The sequence below is a fragment of the Peromyscus eremicus genome, chromosome 20 (assembly GCF_949786415.1).
Source record: "Peromyscus eremicus chromosome 20, PerEre_H2_v1, whole genome shotgun sequence".
NCBI classification, from domain to species: domain Eukaryota; kingdom Metazoa; phylum Chordata; class Mammalia; order Rodentia; family Cricetidae; genus Peromyscus; species Peromyscus eremicus.
In genome coordinates, this window is record NC_081436.1 from 42,581,828 (window position 1) to 42,604,446 (window position 22,619).

Sequence of the window (22,619 nt, forward strand, 5' to 3'; positions counted from 1 at the left end):
AATGCATACACTTAAGGCTCAGGAAACATGAAAAAGGAGGTAGGAAGACAGAGCAGAGGAAAACTGCTGTACAATAGTCTTTTCTTTAAACAACAACAAAAGGACACAAAGAGGGGCATAGGGAAGAGGGGTTTGATCTGGGAGGGGTGGGAGTGAGGAGTCGGAGTGAATATGAACAAGATGCATTATATGAAATTCTCGAAGAATTCATGATAGCAATAATGATAACAATAGAATGGCTTATCTGAAATAAGCTGTTACAGGGAAACAGTGTTCTTGTCCCAGAATCTGAGCTCCCGAAAGAGCCACAGCTCTGAGCAGATATATTCAGGGATTGCTGACAGAGCGGGGTCTCTGGCAGACAAGCCATGAGCTTGGCAGCATTCACACACCCATAGGGAAAGGAGTGGAGAGAGGAAGAGAGACATAAAGTGGACAAGTAAGTTCTCCTTTAGGGCTCTCAGTGGGTCGGCCTCACTTCTCTATTTGCTCCTCAGCGTCGAAGGTTTTGGGGTTGGTCTTTAAGACGTCGCCTTTCCCGGTCACACTGATGTCACACTTCAGGTAGCCCTTGGTGCCAGTCCTGATGTCACCAGGGTCTGTAAGCAGTGCCCACTTGTCGCAGAATTGGTGACCTACAAACACACTTTGTAAGTGTATCCTTTGCACACAGGCCAGTGGCTCCCACATCCCTTCCCACACCCGCAGGCTCCTGGTTCTCTCCTTCTGCTGCTCAGCATAGTAGCCGTTCCCAGATATCCCCAGTCCCCAGGCTACCCACTCTCTTCTCTTTCTTCCTCCTTTTCCCTTCCTTCCAACCCTCTTGTCTGACTTTCTTCTCCAACTGACCATGGGTATTTGGGAGACCTTCAGTCTAGAGAACCACACAGTAAATGCCCAGCTTTGCAGATGAGAGAGTAAACTGAGGAAGAGTAAGAAAGCAGGATGGGGAGGAGGGGCTGGCTCACCAGGCTGGTTGTACACCGTCCCCACATCCACTCGGAAAGAGCCAATCAGGATGCTTCCTATCAGCTTGTGGTGTAAGACCTATAAAAGATGGAGCACCAAGCCTGACTCATTTGTCCTTGAAGGTGTATCTGTGAAGCGGACTCTGAATTCACCAACGATACTCCTAGGACTTGACCTTTGTCTGTATTTGACCTTGTCTGGAGCACAGTGGTCATCAACCCATAGGGTCCTAAGTGTCTCATTGGTACCTCTTTCTCTAGCAGCTTTTTCTGTTCCTCTGCTGGAAGGATGCATGACGCTCTCAGTGCCCAAAAGGTTTCTTTAATCAAATGAACCATGGTAAGCTACCCTTCAATACCCACCTCTTCCCACTCAAACTTGACCTATCCTTCAGTGGCTAGAGCAAATGTCACCTCCTCCAAGTGTCTGTCCTTGATCTCCCTGGCTGCCACTGTTCTTCCTTTCCTCAGCCTCCAAAACATTTTTCACAACTTTCTTGAGAGCTTATCATGTGTTGTCAAATGTTTGTTACTGAACAACAGAGTAAGTTCTGTACAGTATGGTGTGTGTGTGTGTGTGTGTGTGTGTGTGTGTGTGTGTGTGTGTGTTCTCACTGGCAGTGAGCAGAGTGTCTAGCTTGGGTACAGCAGCATGCTGAAAGGCTGGTGTCACCAGGAGGAAGTCCTGAAGAAAGGTGGCATAGTGAGTGCTGTATCTAGAAGTCACAGTGTATGAGACGCTAAGGGAAAAGCTAGACTACTTTAATCTTTAATCCAGAAAAGGGGAGCTGTTGGGAAGAGGACTGTGTGACTGAAGCACCCTCAAATCTTGGGCATGTTGCATCCAGAAAAGGGGTCAGGTTCCCTGCGTGGTTCTTGAGTAACAGGTTGAGATTTCAACTCAGTTAAGGATGCTATTTCTTTTGCTGGTTAGAATCTTTCAGCAATGAAGGGTTCATTCTCCAGAAGTAGTGACATTCCCGTCACTGGAACCCAAGGGCCTCAAGAACTCCATGTCATCCTGGAGGTACCTCCGAGACTCCTGCTAACTATAAATACTACGATTTCTTTGATTAAGGGCAGTGTTCCTTTGATTCTATCCACCATGTGCCTCATTCATAATGAATTTCAATGAATATTCAGTGAGTTAATGGATGGTTGAAAGAAGGGTGAATGGTAGGTTCTTGTAGCTTCTGAGTGACTCTTTTTGTCAGAGGCAGTAAGAAAAAGTAGTCAGCTGACCTCAAGAAATGACAGCCATCCCTACTTTTTCTTCCTCCTCTCTCTCCTCTCCCCCTCTCCCTCTCTCCCTCTCTCCCGTCTCTCTCTCTCTCTCTCTCTCTCTCTCTCTCTCTCTCTCTCTCTCTCTCTCTCTCTCTCTCCATCCCTCCCTCCCTCTCTCTCTCTGGCTGTGACTTTTTAGTGTTGACAGAGGGGAAGCAAGGACAGCTTGGCTTCAGTGGAGGAGCTATTTAGGACCACACACAAAAAGCTGCCTCATTTTCTGTGGCTAACATGACTCCCTGAGGTCTGAGGAGGATCAGATGCCTGTCTCAAGTTCCTTTCACAATGTAAATGTCTCTGTGAAAGATGGAATGCAAGACCCTCAACTGATTCTTCCAGTCACACAGGAGACCTCTTTAAGGTATCTGCCTACTGGCTGAGTGCCAGGCAAGCCTATTGAAGTTGGCTATGAGGTTACTAGGCTCTGAGGTCCTGGGTTCCTTGGCCCACTGTTAAAGGAAAATTGTCTATGGTACTACCAGGGCATATTATTATACCATGGTTATTCCAAGAGCATCTAATTATAGTCACCCTCACCCCACCCCTTTCTAATAATATTCTTAATTTGTTATTTGAGAATTTCACAATATACAATGTAGTTTTGATCATATCCACCCCCATTTCCGCCCCCCCATTCTTTCTGGAACACTCTAACATGTCTACCTCCTAAATTCATGTGTTTCCCCCCATTTTTTACTTCCCACTGAATCCAGTTAATGCTGCCCATACATGCTTGGATTGGGGGCCATCCACTAGAACATAGGCAACCTATCAGTGACCATACTCCCAAAGAATAAGGACACTGCCTGCTCCAGAAGCCATCCACTGCCAATAGTTCCTCAGCTGGGGGTGGAACCTCATGAGTCTTTCTCCCATTCACACTGGAATTTTGGCTGACTTGCTCTTACATCCACAGCAGTTTCATGGCTGTGATGGGAGTAGCCAAACATTGTCTGATTGAATTTGAGGACTGCTCCCCAGGAGAGACTTTATGCCTAAGAATACAAACCTGGTCCAAAGGCCATGGATGGGGAGTGACAGGTCCCAGAGGGGAACCTACTACTGTTATTTTGCTAGGTGGCCATGCTGTCAAACTATCTTCTAAATACTTACATTTACACATCTAAATCCGTGCTGCTCTCTGCCTTGGTCAGGTAATCTGCAGTGGGCAGTGGTTAAACAAGGACTCATAACCATCGAAGTGCTCCAAACACATGACCATAAGTCATCTCCCCTTCCTTAACACCGAATTCATTCTGGGCACACTGGCTTTCAGTTTATGAACCAGCAGAAAAATTGTGTCAAACATAAGAGGGAGGGTTTTCCATTAAAATTTTTGGTCTCTCTCCCCAAGCTGTCTTTTAAGAATGGCAAGACTGTCTTCTCCCAAAGAAGGAAGGAGGCAGGCAAATCAGCTTTGGTCCTATGTCTAAAATTCCAGGTGTCCCTCATATAGTCATGACTCTTGTCTATGATAGGACTTAGAGGCCTGGTGATGAACTTCATCTGCAACCTAGCACGTCCCTTAGCTGAATCAAGGCCAGTGTCATCAGGTGACTGCTGGAGTGATGGCACAAAGCCCTGGGAGCCATCCCAGCTCCCAAAATATCTTCTACATCCTTGTCATCACATCTGAAACTCAAGTACTAAGAATGTTTGGCTCTTGGTGACTTTCCATTCCTCAAGAGTCACATTCTTCAAGCTCTCCTGGGCAGGACGGTATCATACCACTGGAACCCATGCCTTACGAGGGGACTTTGTTGGCATTCAGCTGCAGTTAAAAGGTCATATCACCTATGCATTGATCTAGTGTGTGAGTGAGTGATAAAAACAGGCCAGGAAGAGAAGGACAGGGAAGAAAACTTCCAAGATGAATGTCAGCCTAGCAATTACCACTAGAGATGGTTTGACTGTTGAGGGAACTATTCCCTTGTTCTCCACACACTTTTACTGGCATATAAAGTAGGAGTTCTGTTCTTTGAGAAGTCTTTGGAAGATAGCACCTGTTCACTCTTCAGCCCTCACCCTATCACCCTCAGGCACACCGAGCCAGGCTCACACCCCTCTCCGTGGAAGAAGTGGCTATTTTCTGAGATTGAAGGATAAATGCCATCACCTGCCACCCAGTCTTCTGTCCCTTTGCTGAACAGTGTGCAGTTGGTAATGGGCCCTTTCTGCTCTCATTTGGGACAAGATGACTTCAGCATCCTTACTTTGCTTTCCTGTTCCTGCCATCCATGTAAGCCTGGATAAGGCCCCCAGCAAGCCCAGGGAGCGCTCACTCTTTCTACTCTTCGGTCCGGATTTGCGGACAAACTTCCTCTCCCTGGAGGGGCTGAGGAAGAGCTGTCCAGCAGATCCAACTGCCCCTGCAAAGATCCTGAGGTCCACACTCAGCGGCAACTTTCAAGAATGCCAGAATGCTGCAAATAATTTCCCTGCTCGTTAGGCATTATCCGTGATGAGGCGAACATATGTGATCCCTCCCTGGTTCCTACTCCTGTTTCTCTATTTATCACTGACTAGGAGAAGAGATGGTTATGATTAATTAGCGTAGCTATCATCCCAATAGAAAAACATAACATTAACTTGATTTTTAAAAAAAATAACTGAAAAATGGCAGTCAATTAAGATGTCATTTGCAGCATATGCTTCATATCCCCACATCCAATTAGCAAAAGTTTTCTGTAGTCTACTGCTCGCTTCCAAGAAGCAAATTCTCTTGAGATGGTTTTCCTTCCTAAAATCCCCCGTATTGGGGATTTCAAGCTTTAGCCTGCTTCTTCCCCAGTCGCTGACCCATATTTATCCCCCTGAATCCAGGCATCGCCAACCATGCTGAGCTGCCCCAAAATGTTCCCCGTGCCTAGAGTCTCTCCTCCTGACCCCAAGTACCACCACCTGCAATGGTATACTTACTGAGATCTTGATGATCTTGTCAAAAAGATGCACTTGGGGTCCAATGAAGTCAAACACGAAGTACTGTAAAACATGAAGTCCATCTTGGTCATCAAACCCCCAGTTTACATCTAAGAACCTTGTTCCTGGAGTGGGTTAGATCTGCATCACTCTGACCCACTGCTGCTTTGTCCTTATTGGCAACAGTAGATCAGCGTTTGATTGGCTTGTCCCCTACTGAAGATCATTCAGGTTGCTTTCCATTGTTTTATATATTATATTTAAAATGCCACCAACCACATTCTTGCATAAGATAACTATAATTATTCTTCTAACATAAACATAAGGAGAAGTTTTACACCTTTTTTTTTTTTTTTTGGTTTTTCGAGACAGGGTTTCTCTGTGTAGCTTTGCGCCTTTCCTGGAACTCACTTGGTAGCCCAGGCTGGCCTCGAACTCACAGAGATCCACCTGGCTCTGCCTCCCGAGTGCTGGGATTAAAGGCGTGCACCACCACCGCCCAGCTCATAAGGAGAAGTTTTATATCATGTATTGTATGAAGTTTTAGTAGTATTCAAAGTTCTTCCTTGAAGGACTAATAACACTATTAAAATTTTATATACACCTAATCCATTATCCAAAAATTCTACTTATGTCTATTAGTTACTTTTTCATTGTTATGGTAAAATACCATGAGCAAGGCATGAAAAAAAAAAGAGTCTATTTTGGCTTATAGTTTCAGGGGGACAAGATCTGTCGTTGTGGGGAGGCTTGGCTCTAGAGCAGAAAGCTGAGAGCTCCTATGCCAACCACAAACACAAAGCAGAAGGAAAAAAACTGGCAGTGGCACCAGGCTTTTCATCTCAAATCCCACCTCAAGGGACATACTTCCTGTAGCAAGGCTGCATCTCCTAAACCTCCCCAGACAATGACACCAACCGAGGAGCAGTGTTCAAATATCTGAGCCTATGGGGGACATTCTCATTCAAACCACCACAAAAGGCATTCATTTTACATTCTGGCTTTTGCTGTGTCTTTTCCAACCCTTGATATTGCTAGTTCTTTACCTGTTTGGTTTCTTATGATAGCTGAAAATGGTATCTTGGAGCAGTTTTAACTTTGAGTGAACACATTTGAAATCTTTCTTGGGATTTTTCTATTTCAAACATTCTTGTAAAATTATCAAGACTAACCATGGAAGGAATGAAAAAAAAAAAGATGAATGATAGAGACTTTTAGGATGGGAAAAGTTATTAAATTCCAGAGTTAAAGAATTACTTTGGGGCTGGCAATATGGCTCTGTGGGTAAAGGAACTTCTCCAGAATCCACATGGTGGAAGGCGAGAACTGATTCCTGCAAGCTGTCCTCTGACCTCCATATGTATACCATGATACATGCATACATGTGTGCACATGCTCACACACAGATAACTGAAGTGTAAGAATTATCTATATGGATCCCCAAATTTGCATATAGAAAGACTGATGATTAAAGAGATTAACAGGTGATGGATGACCAGATTCATAATTCTAGTTACTTCTGGCTCTCAAGCCACACTTTGATTCTCTTAAAGAAGGGACTAGACAGTGGACGTTTCATAGAGGTTGAGTCAATTTCCTCTCAAATGAGGTTGTAGAATTTAAAGGTACAGAAGACCTTAAAGGGAGGTGTCTACATGAGTTGGCTGATGGAGGAGGAAGAATGGGGTGGGCTAGGAAGGATTGGGACACTGTTGTGTCCTGGGTTCTTCCCTTTGCTCTGAGGCAAAGATATTAAAGAATGATAAATTGTGGAAAGACACACCAGTGGGGAGAAAAACAATGACAACGAACACCTTTCTTTCCTGGAGTAAAAGAGAAAAACAAAACTAAACTACCATGTGCTATACTAGGAGCCCTTCAAAATGGTGGTCCCTGGGGCTGAGGTGTGGCCCCACAGTAGAACTCCTGCCTAGCTTATGGGTTTGATCCCCAGTGCTACCATAAATAAATAAATTTAAAGATGATGTTAAATATGTGTCCTTTAGTAAGAAAACAGGTATGACCTTTAAAGAAATTTTTCATATGTAATGTCCATATACATATACTTTGTACACATTTTACTATATTTTTTAAATGTTTGGAACTCGAAGTATACATGGACATTTCACTTTAGTGAAATTCTTCACTCTACTAAGGATGGCTATGTGAGCGATCCTTTAGACTGATGAATCAGTTCTACTATTTGTTGTCTTCAGCTAAGTTTCATTGCTGTGCTCTAATGCCTTATAGACTTCTGGACCTGCACCCGTTGTTCTAGTTAGCAAGCAAATATTCACCAATCCCTTCTTCCTCCTCCAACACCTGGTGACCTCGGCCTTCAAGGTGAGAAGTTGTGACAAATGTCCTTGGCTTGCCTTCCGTTCTTTTTCTTGGTTTCCTCCTTGCTGCACTCGGGCTCAATTTAATGCCAGTTAGAGCCAAGACTTGCAGGCATAATCATAACATTTGACACGTAAATGGGGCTTTGAGGTTTCAGAGCATTTGCATACACACTCTTAAATATCACATCCGTGCCAGAAAGAGGGAGGGAAGAGGGGGGCCAGAGACGGGGGAGTAACATCTGGGAGCCTCGGGGACAATAATGACAAAGAGGAAAGGAATTAACAGCTCAAATGTGGTTTGGGGGTTTCCAGTTAATGTCATTATCCACGCTGTCCCTGCCTTCCTTGTAGATTACCACTAGGGTTAGTAATGACTCCACAGCACTTTTTTGGCAATTCACGTTGTCAAGCAATTTGGCAATATCCAAGTTTAAATCCCTCAGTCAGACCACATAAGTATATTTTAAGTACTAGCCAAAGGCTAAAAGTTTTAGTGTCCGTAGCTGAGAGACTAAACAGTAAATTATGACCTGTGAAAGCAATGGAAAATTCTCCAGCCATGAAGCCAAAGTGAGCTTGACTTGTGTGAGCAGCTGTGCCCTACCCCAAAGCCCACTGTTCTGTAAAAAGAACAAGGCCTACCACAGTGTTACTGAGTCTGTCACTGGGGCACTGATTTGTATTCCTGTACATGCTTGGGATGTCTCTGGAAGATCCTTGAGTATTGTGAGAATGGATCTTTCCAGGGACGAAATCTAGGGTACTAGGGCCCAAACATTAGAGGGAAATGAGGTTTTCCACCATATATATTATTGTATACTCTGCCTTATTTTTACCAAATAACATTTACAAAGAGATTGTTTAGAAACTTCCCTCTTTGGGGTCTTCCTTTAAAATTTCTATGTATTGCCCGGCAGTGGTGGCGTGCGCCTTTAATCCCAGCACTTGGGACGCAGAGCCAGGCGGATCTCTGTGAGTTCGTGGCCAGCCTGGTCTACAGAGTGAGTTCCAGTGCTGTGGGATGGTCTGTATGTCAAGTGTGTTGCTGATTGGTCAGTAAATAAATCACTGATTGGCCATTGGCTAGGCAGGAAGTATAGGCGGGACAAGGAAAAGAATTCTGGGAAGTGGAAGGCTGAGAGAGGGACACTGCCAGCCGCCATCAGGACAAGGAAGATGTAAGGTACCAGTAAGCCATGAGCCATGTGGCAAAGTAAAGTTTAATAGAAATGGGCTAAATATAAGAGTAAGAGCTAGACAATAACAGGCCTGAGCTAATGGCCAAGCAGTTTAAATAATGTAAGAGTCTGTGTGTTTATTTTATAAGTGGGCTCTGAGACTGGCGGGACTTGGTGGTGGGAGCTGGAGAGAAATTCTCTAGCAACATTCCAGGAAAGGCGCAAAGTTACACAGAGAAACCCTGTCTCGAAAAACCAAAAAAAAAAAAAAAAACTATGCATCTTAGAAAAACACAAGTGTTTTGCTTTCCAACAAAGTATGCTTATTTCAAATTCAGTCATTAAATTTTCAGTGTGGCTCCTGTACTGTGTCTCTAACCAACATTCAAGGTTCATGGAACGCAACTCCAAGGCTTAGAAGCAGGGCAATGAGCTCGTGAGAAATAAGAAAGCTGGCCTCCTGTTCATTGTCTTGTTCTCAGCACTTCAGGGCTGTGCGTGCAAAGAGCTCAGACTGTGCTGTGAATTTAGACGGGAGACAGAGGAGAAGCCCTGAGGAGCTCGCTTTCCTGCTTGGCTGAGGAACCCTTTGTATGTAACCGACGGGGATGTGGGCCCAGAGGATGCTCTGTGACTTGCCTCATTATAAAACGGGCTGCTGGTCCCTTCCTTCACTGTGCTCTGCTTCTTCTCCTCCCCGATCTCAATGGTCACAACCGGGTCGATGTTCTCGCCCACCAGCTGCCGGGCCTCAGTGATGGTTATGGCGATCTGTAACACAAAACAGCGCTCATGCCTCTCCGGCCATTGCTCTTCATTCTCATGAGGGGGATGCTAGGTAGGATGAGCCAATCAATCACTTACTTGATAGTTTTGAGATTTGACCTCCCCATCATGGATCTTAGTCAGCAGTTTCGCTCTATTGAAGTAAAGTTTAATATACTGTTTTATATTTGTTGATAATATTGTACACAAGTATAAAATAAAAAAATAAACAGTGTAACAGCAAATTAATATATCTCAAGTAAGAACATACTTCAGATGTGTAAGCCATGGTAACATTTTTCTAAGAGTTTCTAAATGCCTTCATTTACACTCTATCTCAGATTCTCTCTACATCTCCTAGGAAATAAATATAAGTAGACAAGTAGCTTCCTATGACTCAGTTTCCCTGTCCTAGTAATGAGGCTAATAATATCACTTATACCACAAAGCAATTGCTAGAATTAAATAATAGAACGCATACAGGCATTTAACCAAGTGTCTAGCAAGAATAAACGATAGCGTTTTTATATGTAAGGTTTCCTAGGTCGTTTGTTCATAACCTTACAGAAATAATAATTCCTCAGAAAATCGGAGGCAAGGATGGTCAAAGTAAAGATTGGCCCTTTGCCTGACTAGTTTTAGACCCGGGAACTCTTTATCCTTTCTAGAAGATAAAAAATTTTGAGTGTTGTGATTGCTTTTGAAAGGATTGGTAAAGGAGGAAATTGGAAAGGAAGACCAAAATGCATGTCACTGAGTTTCACAGTCCCAGGGAATTCATTTATTTGGACTGTCTCAGGTAATTGAAAATAGATGTGCAACACCTGGGCACTTAGATATTGGCTAATCACGAGCGGAGAAGGATCCTTGTTACCACAGAAGTGGCAATGTGTGGAAAATGAGCTGAGAGTGAGTAGAATTGAATTTTGTTCGTCTGGCTTCTAACAGTGACATTGTGTACCTGCCTTCATCCTGCATCTGCTGAGTGTAATTCAGCCCAATAGAAAATGCTGTAAGCTACAAAAATAATTCTCAAGACTTTTGGATCAGATTGATCTGAGTTAGAATATTTTTCTCCTCAATTTTAGCTTTATATTTAATTTCCTTATCTGAAATAATAATTCCTATCACAAATGGTTAACTCTGAGGGCTGAAGGTGAAGAAAATGTATATATCATTCACATGCTCATCAATCAAATGGCAAATTCAGTCCAATTACTCATAATTTGAAACCTAGTGCTCGGCTTAGTTGAGAGTAAAATAAAGATGAATAGGCCATCACCTCTGCCCTTGTAGAGTTAGCAATCTATCCAGGGGAAAGAGGGCCAAGGCCTATAAGGAAAGATCTAATATGTAAGTGTGAAATGTCACGTGGGGGTATGTGTGTGATGGAAGAGGTGTAGAGAAGAAATTCCCTGGGTCTCAGTGGGCAAGAAAGACCTAAGTACAGAGGTGGGGTCTGAACCAGTATTGGGAGGGCAGAATTTCAGTCCGTGGGGAATGCTCTGACCAGGGAGGAAGAATAGGCCATCACTCCTTACTTCTCCTCCTTCTGCTCTCCTCTCTTCTGTAAATGACCTGGGACATCACGAAGATGCTTAGGAATAACTGAAGTGCCTAGTCAAAGCCACAGGGAGGAGATGGTAGCTGTCAAGGTGTAGTGGAGATGGAGAGATCGATGTGACAGTGTGCACACAAAAGTGTCACGTCTGCTTTTAAGTGTCACCTCTGTGTTTGTTCAATGACTTCTACCCATCTCCCACTTCCTTCTAGCCTTCCCCTACATCTACCATGATGTCACGGCTTAGAAAGACCAGCTCAGGATCCACCCCCCAGAGAGGTACCAATTTGTATTCCTGTTAGTAACTCATCTGCACGGAAAGAGAATGGAAGGGCCTGATAAACTGCTACTCATCAGATACTGACATAAACAAATGCAGTAGACAGAAAACACCGGTGACCCCAATTCCTGGCTTCTCCCCTGGATCTGCATCTTATTGTCCCCCTCCCATTCCAACCCGGGCTGACCCTGTAACTTGCGTTGGTCAACTCAGTGCATCAGAAATGACCTATGCTAGTTCTGAGCCTAAGTCTCAATAGACCTCATGTGCCTCCACTCTCCCCAACCCTGCCACGGCCAACGTTGAAACGCACTCTCTGCCCTGTGATGAGTACAGTGGTCTTGGCCCTAGATCAGCCACCCACCAACCCCGAGCTAAAACCACTAAGCTGCCAAGTGACTACACACATGTGAATAACAATTTGATAACTGTTTGGCATCACTAAAACCATCTAACTGACCCACAGACTCAAGGATAACAATAAAGGTTTACATTAAGCCACTGATTGGGGTGGCTTTGTTTTGGTTTGGTTTCACCATCACAGCCAACTGGTACAGCATGCAGAAGCCAGTTTTTTCTGAATCTCCTCTGGTCGTTTAAGAAGTACCTTCCCGTTTGGGAGAAACACGAAACTAGGGTAATTGGGATCCTGATAAATTAAAGAGCAGGTTAAAGGACAGCTCCCAAATCTGCCTTCTGCTCTTGGGCTCATCTCTGAATTCTCAGGAATGTAACCAGAGTCATTTAAAGTCTGAAGCTAGTGGGACCAGAATTCTGCTGAAGGCTGACCAGCATCTGTAGGCTGGCGCTCAGAGAGAAGCTGAGTGGACACAGAACTCTCTTCCTTCCTTAGACCTTTGGCTCCTGATAGACACTGACTATGTCTTCTTTCCAGTTCTCTGAGAGCCTGGCCACTCATGGTGCAAAGTGTGTGCACTGACTACCTGTAAAAACACCATACCTCCTCTTTGGAGGAGCCGCGGGGCCAGGAGTGATAGAAGCATCGTCATGAATCACGTCTCCTTCTGGTCCTTCCTGGTGAGAAGGCCCTTCCTGTGGTGCTTCAGAGTCGCTCTGACCATCTGTAGATACAAATGAAGAAAGGGAATCTTGTTCAATCAAAGTAAAGTGGTAAGCAAGCCTCCGCTTTGTGTCCACTACCATAGGAGGCACCGTAGCTCTGCCACTGTTGAATTTGATGTTGTATTGACAGAAAAGCCAGGCAAGCAGACACAAAATTGTGTGTATGCGTGCGTGCGTGCATGCGTGCGTGTGTGTGTGTGCGTGTGTGTGTGTGTGTGTGTGTGTGTGTGTGTGTGTGTGTGTTCATCCAAGACCTTGACAAGATGATCTCCAAAGATTTTAAACAGGACCCAAGATAGCTATGTGACCCTGGAGGCAAAGATTCGACTAACCAATATCACAAAGCAAGGAACAGCCCAGCCTCATCCACTTTGTTATGCTTTAGATCTTAGATGTCCCCAAGGCCAAGTGTTGACAGTCTGGTGGTCAAATTATGTCACACCTGGGAGGAGGTAGACCTGTAAGGTGTAGGGCCTAGTAAAAGGGAGTTATGTCACCAGGGGTGTGTCTGTGCAGTGGAGATTGGGACCCTGGCATAAGTCTCCTCTCACCTCTCCCAGCTTTTCTCTGTCATGAATTCCCTGTCACGATGTTTGGTCCAGCTACTGGCCCCAAAACAGCAGAACCCAGCAACCGTGAACTGAAGCCATGAGCTAAACTACATCTTTCCTCCCTATTGTTAGGTCTAAATCCCGGGACAAAGGACTAACTGAAGTACCTAGCTAGCATATTAAAGCAGACCTGACTGCCATGTTCTCCCAGCATCCCTCAGTCCCTAACTGTTACAGGGTATGGTTGACATACCCAGCTCCCTACCCTGAACTCTCCAGCCCAGGGGCTGGGCTGCCCTATATAATCCAGCCATTTTTGGCTAGGATGGTCCTTCTTACATTTTACCCTCCTGGCCTTCTGGCTCTCCCCTCCCTGACTCTCCTCATATGGCCTGGTTCATGGCCATATTCAATATGGGCCCTCCCAGATGTTTCTGCCTCTGGCTATGCTCTCCCTCATATCTACAAACAAAACAAAACAACAACAACAACAAAATTACCTCTCCTCCACCATACCTAGGAGCAGTCATGTTCTCCCTTTTATTATTTTTTTATTATTATTCACTTATCAGATGATCACCTCAGGTGTTCTGTCATAGTGATGGAACGCTGACTAAATGCACCAGAGGTTGGAGGGAGGAGGAAAGGTTCTTGAGATCTTTGACCTAGGGATGCTGAGTTCAGGCATCCGGGCTTCATAACTGTGAGAGAATAAATGTATGCTGTTTTAAGTTACCAAATTATCTGCCCTAGAAAGGACAGCTTACTAAGAAGCCCGAGGAAACAAAGTTAGAATACTTAGCAAACCCAAGTGAGCAGGTTGCAGTCATATCCCCAGATTCTTCCTTTCTAACCCAGATTCCGGCTTAACTCATGGCGACATTGCCCGGATGCCGAGATGGTTTCAGTTCCCCAGATGATGATCGAAGTTGCTGCACATATACAAGTTACTTACTTTCTCTTGGTTCTATGGTTTTCTTATCTCTATTTGCAGAGCTGAAGCCTGCATTACCAAAGTCATTAGGAAAATAAAGTGTCCCAGCCCTGTGCCTGTCACAGCCTAAGAAGGGTGGCTTAAATGAGTCATAAAAAACTCCTGATTTTTATCCTTCTATAAAATGAGAACTGAGTAAGGAAAGAATCCCCAAAATGTTTTAAAGTAACCAGGATCTTTTTTTACAGATGTAATTGTATTTTGAAACTCTCTCTTCCTCTTTCTCATCCTCCTTCTTTGTGTGTGTGTGTGTGTGCGTGTGTGTGTGTGTGTGTGTGTGTGTGTGTGTGTGATTTAAATAATCTTATCATCTAGACACCCTCTCCATGAATCAAAGCAGTAGATATTATGAAGGAAAAGGTCTCAAAATGACACAAGTATACCAAAAGCTCATTTGTTTCAAGTTTCCTGGGTGTCATTTTTGTGGGGTGGAAACGAAGCTTGCCACAGAGCTTATGAGACTCAACTATAAATACATCAACTGAATTATTTCTAATATACTTTCCAGCTTTAGCATGTTTGGGTTCTGGTTTTAACTGGACATCTATGTTCAGCAACCTTGAATCAGAAGACAGATGGGCTCTGGTGTCCCTGGGCGTGGTCTCATTAGATTCTCAGTGGCTACAGAGAGGAAAGCTGATGAAGAGGAACTGAATTTACTGCAGTCTCAGTTGGGAAAGTCGGGCCAAAGCCAGACAAAAGGGTTCTCAGAATTAACACTGGTGCCTGGCCGAGCACCTTGCAGCCTTGTAGCAACAATATAAAAAAACATTTTCTGCAGACCACAGAGTCTTATGGGTGCAGAACTGCTCGAATGGGTGCAAATGTGCAGTAAGCATCCTTAGGTACCTCACAAAAGCTAGACATTGTGCAAGGTTAGATGCTGGAGAGGCATCTAACAGACCATGTGCACCTTCCTCCAGAGCTTATACTCGGGAGGGCGGCGAGAGAGACCCCCAGAGATCTCAAGGTAGGAAAGTCACCAGCTGCTGCTTCTCTATGGCAGCCACTCATTCACCGATTGATTCATGATGCTCTCTCACTCACTGTACGTGCAGGGTGATCTTCACAAAACACAAATGAAGGATAGCACGTGACTTCTCTTGATGCCTTCCAGTGGCTTCCCATCCTGCTTAGAAAACCATCCGAAGTCCGCACGACTCAGTGCCGATGCCTTCCTCCATCTGGCTTCCACGTGCTCCTCCTGACAACCTAACCTTGTCACCCTTCACTGCTCTCTGCCTACCCAGGCCTTCCTCAGTTCCTTCTGACTTAACTCTGACCCAACCTGCTCTTCATCCATTAGTTTTTTCTCCACAAAAGTTCATGCAGTTGTTTGAGCTCAAAGCAGCTACTCTGCTCCTATCCCATCCTTCCAAATGAAGAGAAAGAGATAGAAAGGGCAGAGGGAGGAAGAGGAAAAGGGAGAAGGAGAGAGCTTTTACCAGAACCTAAAAAAGGGGGAGTCAGGTTGAGTCAGACCCTGGTTCTTCCAGCTGAGGGAAACAGCCAGCTGAACCCCAAGTTCCCTCAAACCCACTTCAAGCCTCCTGCTGGGGTCCCACTGGCCAGATCCAACCTGAGAACAGAGGCTGAGGGATCTGGGTCATACATACATCCTGAGACAGGACAGGAGAGAAGGGTGGGAACTGATCTGGAAGGCAGAGGAGTTGCGCCCAAGGTTATCTTCCCTCCATATTGGCCCCACATTATACGCCAAACCTAGCCTGGGGCTAGACACATAGCAGGTATTCCACTAACTTTCACTGAAGAAGTGAGTGAATGAATGAATGAATGAATGAATGAATGGTCAGAGGAGTTACAACTTGAGCAACTAATGAACAGAGGGGTTAGAGTACCAACAATTTTGACATAATTGCAATGTCTCAAACTAAACATAAAATGGATTTTAAGGGTACATATCACACACACACACACACACACACACACACACACACACACACACACACACCACACCATAGCTTCCCAAGCAAAACCAAGAGGGAAGGACCAAAGATTCTGCTCTGACACCCATGTTTGTCCCTTCCCTGCAGGGCCAGCCCCTCCCAGCAGGATGGATACCATTTACTTTCTAGGAGGGGCTGATAGACGCCTGCCCTGTTTGTTTTGTGGGCTGAAGACTTAACAAGAACTAGTCACAGGGCTAGCCTGTGACTGACATGCCTGTTGTTGACTACTCTCATCTCCTCCCTGCTGGGTAGTAAGGGAGAACTCCTGACCAAAGGCCATCCAGCAGCCAGGAAAGCCCAGGCTCCCTCCGTGTCAGCTTTCCTACTTACAAGCTGTGGGCTCACTGAGGCAAGCCACTCACCCATTAGAACCTCTGTTCTGAAACACAGGCAACAGAATCTACTGCTCAGGGTCATGAATGGTGCATGTCAAGCAACACATGGCAGAAGCTCATTAAATATGTCATATGTGTAAATTTCATAAGGTCCCAGAGGGAAGGGACCATCTCTTAGTCAACCTGAGGTCCCCAAGACTTAATTTCAAGGACCAGGAAAAGATCCGGAGCCTTTTAAATCTCCCATCCATCCATATTATCAATTTGATTGTGTGTGTGTAGGCCAGAGGTCAACTTTGTGTGTCTTCCTCAGTCATTCATCAGCTTGACTTTTGAAACAACATCTCTTATTGGTCTGGACCTTACTGATTGAGAAAGGCTGGCTCAGCCAGCCCCGGGGATCTGCCTGTCTCCGCCACCCCAGGACTGGAATTGCACACCACTCTGCTGGCTTTTTCAAGTAGGTTCTTAGGATCAAACTGAGGTCCTCATGCTTGTATAGCAAGTTTAATGACAGAGCCATCACCCTAGACTTCCTTTAAGCTTTAAGCCGTGTAGCCACTGAAAACACACTGCATCCCTTCCCATCTAAGGGTAACTCTTAGTCATGACCACCAACATCTCAGTATGAATGAGTGTCCATTGCTTTCTCTCTAAGACTGAGTTTTACTCAGAGCAAAGAATGGCTTGAGGTGGGACGTGGGGCTACAGTGCAGCTAGCTATGGTGAATGATGCCTCAAGATGTGTGAAGATGGACTATACCCATTGCACCATTTTGGGTCTAGAAATGGTCAAGAATGCCTGCCTTTCACTGGATGTTATCAAAGCTACGATGCAGATGTCTCCAGGCGACCACCCCAGCCAGACCTGTCCACTTGGAAACCACAGATGCAGTGTGATTTCATCAATGCTGAGTGTCTACCCAGTGCAAGCCTTGGTCCTCACTTGGCAGAAGGAGTGACCTGTTCAAGGCACAGAAAGCCAGGCAGCCTGGACTGAGCTCACAAAGTAGCTGCTTCCCAGCAGGCTCCCTGAGGCTCAGGGCAAGCTGACTGACAGGCATTCTATGCAGACAGACAGAGCCTTCTTAGAAGGACCTGGTCCCACTTGGTTTAGGCACTATTGTTGCCATCCTGAAATCCCTCTTAATGTCTTAACAATGGCTCTACATTTTCACCCACACACCCTCGCCTTACAAATTCTGCAGCTAGACTTTGCCATGCATGAATTGTATTATCTCTGTGTCTCTGTAATCTTGTTGGGAAAACTGGGGTAACGATTCCTGCTGGTAAGAGGGGTCAAATGAGATGATGTATAGAAATCCCCCTCCCATCTTACTTTGAGAATCCTGACTTTTACTTTGAAAAATGTCCTTGATCCTCTCCAGGGCTGCATGAGGTCAGCTTGGTGACCCGTGCCATGCCCATTTGATAATGGGAGACTCCTGAGCCACTTATCCAGTGAAAACAAAGGCAAAAACTGAGCTTGAACCTGTGGCCACTGTCTCAGACGGACCATTCCATGGCCCAGCAGGCATGTACCCCACTCCTGTTTGTCGATGATGTTGGGCCTTGGGGTGATTTCCCTGAGGCCCACACCTGTTCAGAAGAACCTGAGAGTCAGCGGGCAGATTACTGAGAGTCACCCTGCACCACAGACAGTCACATTGTCAAATAAAGAGAGTCCCCTTTGTCCCCTGGGTAGTGGGCAGCGCCCCACCTCACACCTCACCTTGTGCACCCTTGTTGGTGAGGATCAACCCCTTCTCTGCTTTGTTTTTCTTCTTCTTTTTCAGCTTCAGCCCAAACATTCCTTTCCTGCAAAGAAGAAAAACTCATCAGTCCAATCATGGAAATGAATCATCGCCCCTGCTGGGAAGAAGCAATTACACAAAGATGGTGGGTCCTACTGGCTGGCCAGCCCCCTCATCTACCCAGGGTGGGAGTCAAAAGAAGGTGTTGGGAGAGCACCACCAGTCCCCCAGGTTGTCCTTCTTGTCCAGAAACTACCGCACATGATGGGAGACAGGCTGGGGATTGTAATCGTGCTAGCCTGGAACCTCTGATGTCTTCTGGCTTGCCCGTGCCAGGTGCTAGGATCGACTCTTAAAGAATGACATCCTTTGCTAATGACAGCAATTGTCTCCTGCCCAACTTACCGATGAGGTGCCAGAGAGGGTGGCAACAGTTTCTCAGGCCACACAGCTCCTGGAAATCTGCCAAGTCTCACAAGCCACTCTGACCACCGAGAAACCCGAATCTCCCAGTCCTCTTTGGCAGTCATCCCTTCAGCTGGCTCTCACACTGCTTCTAAGGTCAAGAGGCTCTGGTACCTGCTGAGGCCATGCCATCAGCACACTGCTTAACTGGTCCACGGTGTGTGCCCAAAATGTGAGCACAGTGGAGGACTTTGATTGCCTTTCATTTCACACAGGTTGCTTGGGGCTGCAGAGTGACCCCTGAATAGGGTACCAGCCCCATTGCTTTCTCCCCCAAATGCACACTTCCTAGACCCTGGGCCTGTGCTTCTGAATGTGGGACTGTTGAGGTGGTGAGTTTCACGGTCAAGGTCATCTACTCCGTAGTCAGCCTGTCCGTCTCTCATCTCAGCAGTGTCTTCTCAACCTAGAGCAGCCCCTGAGCTCTCCCAACTTCAGGATCCCCATATGGGTCACAGTGTAATAAATGGTAAGAAACTGTCATAGTACAATAAGTTGCTCAATAAGCCTTTGTTAGTATTAGTTATTATTATTATTGTTGTCGTTCTAAGGGATAGTATTAAGACTGTCAAACAGAGGAAACAAATGTCCATTTTATTGATCTACTTATTTCTCAGGCTTTTGTCTTTCTTTGACTTAGATGAGGAATTAAGGAAGTTACCTGATCACTAATGCTGAGCAATGGAATGGACTTTATCAGGAGGGAGAGAGTTCACTTCCCCGAAGGTCTACAAGCCAAGGATGCTGTAAAGGATGATGTATTGAAGACAAGCATCACAATGGAATGCTGACCTAGGGGATTTGGGGGTTGTTGAGACTGAGATGCAAAGAATGGGCTTCGGTAGCACCCAGACATGGACTGGACTCCTCTCTCCTTGGGGAAGTCACAGGGCCTCTCGGAGCCCCACGTCCCTCATTTGTGTAGTGAAGATATACCAGAGTACCTGCTGCATGGCCCAAGTGGGAATGAATAAAATGCAGCAGAGTAAACAGAGGGCTTAAGTGGTCCCTGTACACAGGATGTGGCATATGAGTGCCCTCTGGGAGGGAGTGTCCTCGCCCTAAATCCTCTTAGGATTGCTCCAGAGAGCAAATACATGAGGGACTCCCCTTTCTGAATTTTAAGAGAGCACTCTTGGTAATAGCTTTTATTAGCCTCTTTTCAAAGGGTAGCTACCAAGCTGGGGACCCACGCCTGGCACTTTCCAGACCCTGAAACCATACGTATACTCCCCAAGAGCTCATTGCCATGATTGGTTCATGAAGACAGAACCTCATATCCCCAGGAACTTGGCCAGTGTCTGCTGGCTGCTTGTCAAGGCTGAGCTACTTCCATCTCCTAAAGGGAAGTCGCTACTAGTCAACAATGACAGTGGTACTGGAAGGAGCCCCAGCGTACACAACTTGAATGGCCTGGCATCCTGGCTTCTCCCAGAGACGCCCATGGCTAAGCTATTGGGGCACAGCTGAGAATGCTACCAAGGCAGAGGAAGAGAGAGATCCCCATCCTTTGACACAGGAACCTCTTCCCTTTTGGCTTCCACTGGAGTCTCCTAAGGGTTTGTGTCTTTAAAAAATATTGATGTCTTGAACTACCTGTAGAAAGTTTTACTTAATCCAGGGCAGGGCTGGAGCTCAAAATCTCTTGCCTACAACTCAAATCCCTGCAGATTAACTAAAGAAACCTTTCAAGAATGCCCCAGGCCTTTCAGTCAGTTTGCGCACCCCCCCACCCCCACCCCCCCCACCCCCCCCCACCCCTCCCACCCCCCTACCCCCGCCACTGGTATGATGATGTCATTTTGAAGAGCATGCAGGGTATCAGCTGTCCAGGGCGCTCCTGGTGTGAGAGAGTTTCTCTCTGAAAACTGATTTCTCCCCCACCACCCTGTGCCATGCAGGGGCAGAGAGGAAGTGTGGCATGCCTGTCTCCACTGGCCATGGCACTGGAGGATAGGGCAGAAGAAGCAGAATCGGTGCTGGAAGATGAAGCCTCAGAGGCAGCTGCGTGACTCTGGCTCTAGAGTTGGGGACTGGGTACTTAGATGAGCTTTTATCCCCCAGATGACACAAAGACATTTCTTACTCAATTAAAAATGACATTAAAATAGGAGGTATGTTTGTGAAGTGTAAGGCTTGCTACAAATCACTACAGTATCAATGGAAAGACAATAGAAATCTTAATTTTGCACCTATAATGAGCCATGTGATGGAAATACCATTTTACATGTGATCTCCTAGGATCCCCACAACATATCATGGAGTAAGGACTACTGTTACCATTTCTCATAAAGTAGAGTTGGGGCTTCTAGCCAATACATGGGAACCAATTCCCAAATCGGGAAGACTGATAAGGTAAATCTCCATCGTTTCTTCCCTCACACCTGCCCTCTCCTGTTTGGGGATTATTCTTACATGAAACTCCGAGAAGATGAGGCTTTCCAGAGCAGGATCTATGATATCTCCTCCCAAGCCACCCCTTCCAGGGGAAGTTAAGAGACACACAGACACACCCATACCAACCTGGTCTCCTCGGGCTGAAAGCTACCGTGACTCCGATATCTGTGTCCAAACAAGAAGAACGTTAAACACGGCCTGGATTAGACTGGCTTCTGCCCATTTGCTTGTGGCACTGGTGCAAAGCACGTGGAATGCCAGGCACGGCTAGTGTGGCACTGAGGAGGGAGGGCTGGACTGGTGTGAAGGCATGTTCTATCCTCTCTCTAGTTACTGCATCGATGGTGGTCGTAGAACTCCTCTGTCTTCAGAGGCCAGTCCTAAGTTACCTCCGCTTCCCAAACTGAGTCATTACGCAGACAACCTTCCTGATTCTCCTGATGAACTGTTCATAGGGAGCTATACCCATATCTATAGGTAGCTAATTTCATGTCTTCTCTTTGGATCCAGAATTAGAAAATTGCCTGAAAACTAGAGTTGTGTGGTTTCTTAATTGAGTCTCCAAATTCCCTTCCAGCATGAGCTTTTCCAGCTTTGGTGCAGGATAGAAACAGCTTGGGCCAAATGGCCAAGCACTGAGCTAACTGCGCAGGTCTATGCTGCTTTCTTTCTATCTAAGAGGCCATAGGATACAAGTTGCTTAGGTATCCCACCTTCCATACTGTCAACTACAGCATCCAGTATAGGAAAAGGACAACCCCCACCCCACCCCCGCAGCTAAACACCGAATTTATCTCCAACACCTTTAAAAGTTAAACTAAATGTCATTATATTTTTATTAGAATTTTGTTATCAAGAGAATCAATTTGTATGCAATCAGGTCTGTCTTAAAAACAAGTGTCGGCATGGTGGTACAGATCTGTAATCACAGCGCTGAGGCAGGAGGATGCTAAGTTCTGGGTCAGCCTGGGCTACATAATGAGACCCCTGCTCCCAAAACAAAACAGACAACCGTAATGAAAATCAAAGTGTTTCCACCATTCTAAGATTATCCAAAATCTTAAACAAAGTCCTAGTTGCTGGAAATGATCTTATCAAACAAGTTAATCCAGCCTCAGCATGACAACATTTTTTTCCCCCTTCTGAGTCCTGGACTTTATATCGATACATGCACACAGGTATGCATCTATGACATGAATGTAGAATCTAAACTGTCTAGTGGAACAAAGGAGACTAACAGGAGGGGTGGGGTGACAACGGGGACTTGGGAAGGATGGGGAAACGTGCTATATAAAATGCATGCCATGGACAATGAGCACATATTATTTAAGGCCTGGAAAGCTGGTTCAGTCAAGTAAAGTTCTTGTGTTATAAGAACAAAGACCAGCATTTAGTCCCTGGGGCCTGAGTAGGAACAGAATAAGGTCAAGCATAGTGGCACACACTTGTAATCCCAATACTGGAGAGATAGAGACACACCCATGAGTGTGTGTGTGTGCGCGTGTGTGTATGCGTGCATACGCATGTGCATGTGTGTGTGTGCAGGCCAGAGGCTAACCTTGGGTGTCATTCCTCAAGAGCTTTTCATTTTTTTCCCAATTCGTTTTTTGAGACAGGGTCTCACTGGGTGCTGGAGCTCTGTGATTAAACCAGGCTGGCCAGCCAATGAAGCCTAGAGAGCGGTCTGTCTCCACCTCCTCAGCCCAGGGATTATAAGCACATGCCACCACCTCCTCAGTGATGGACTGTGATTGAGATGCATAAGCCAGGTAA

General features: G+C 45.7%; 1 protein-coding gene across 1 annotated transcript in view; it reads right to left on the reverse strand.

Annotated features, from left to right (window-relative positions):
• The window catches only part of Fer1l6 (fer-1 like family member 6), a 119,609-nt gene extending 101,568 nt beyond the window's left edge, over window positions 1-18,041 (reverse strand). The window contains exons 1-7 of the mRNA XM_059247020.1: window positions 17,963-18,041; window positions 12,259-12,379; window positions 9,556-9,610; window positions 9,331-9,462; window positions 5,172-5,234; window positions 969-1,047; window positions 479-635 (exon numbers count right to left, since the gene is read on the reverse strand). Of these exons, the coding sequence (XP_059103003.1) occupies window positions 479-635; window positions 969-1,047; window positions 5,172-5,234; window positions 9,331-9,462; window positions 9,556-9,610; window positions 12,259-12,379; window positions 17,963-18,041 (686 nt within the window). The remainder of the gene's footprint in view (window positions 1-478; window positions 636-968; window positions 1,048-5,171; window positions 5,235-9,330; window positions 9,463-9,555; window positions 9,611-12,258; window positions 12,380-17,962) is intronic.
• Window positions 18,042-22,619: the final 4,578 nt, after the last annotated feature.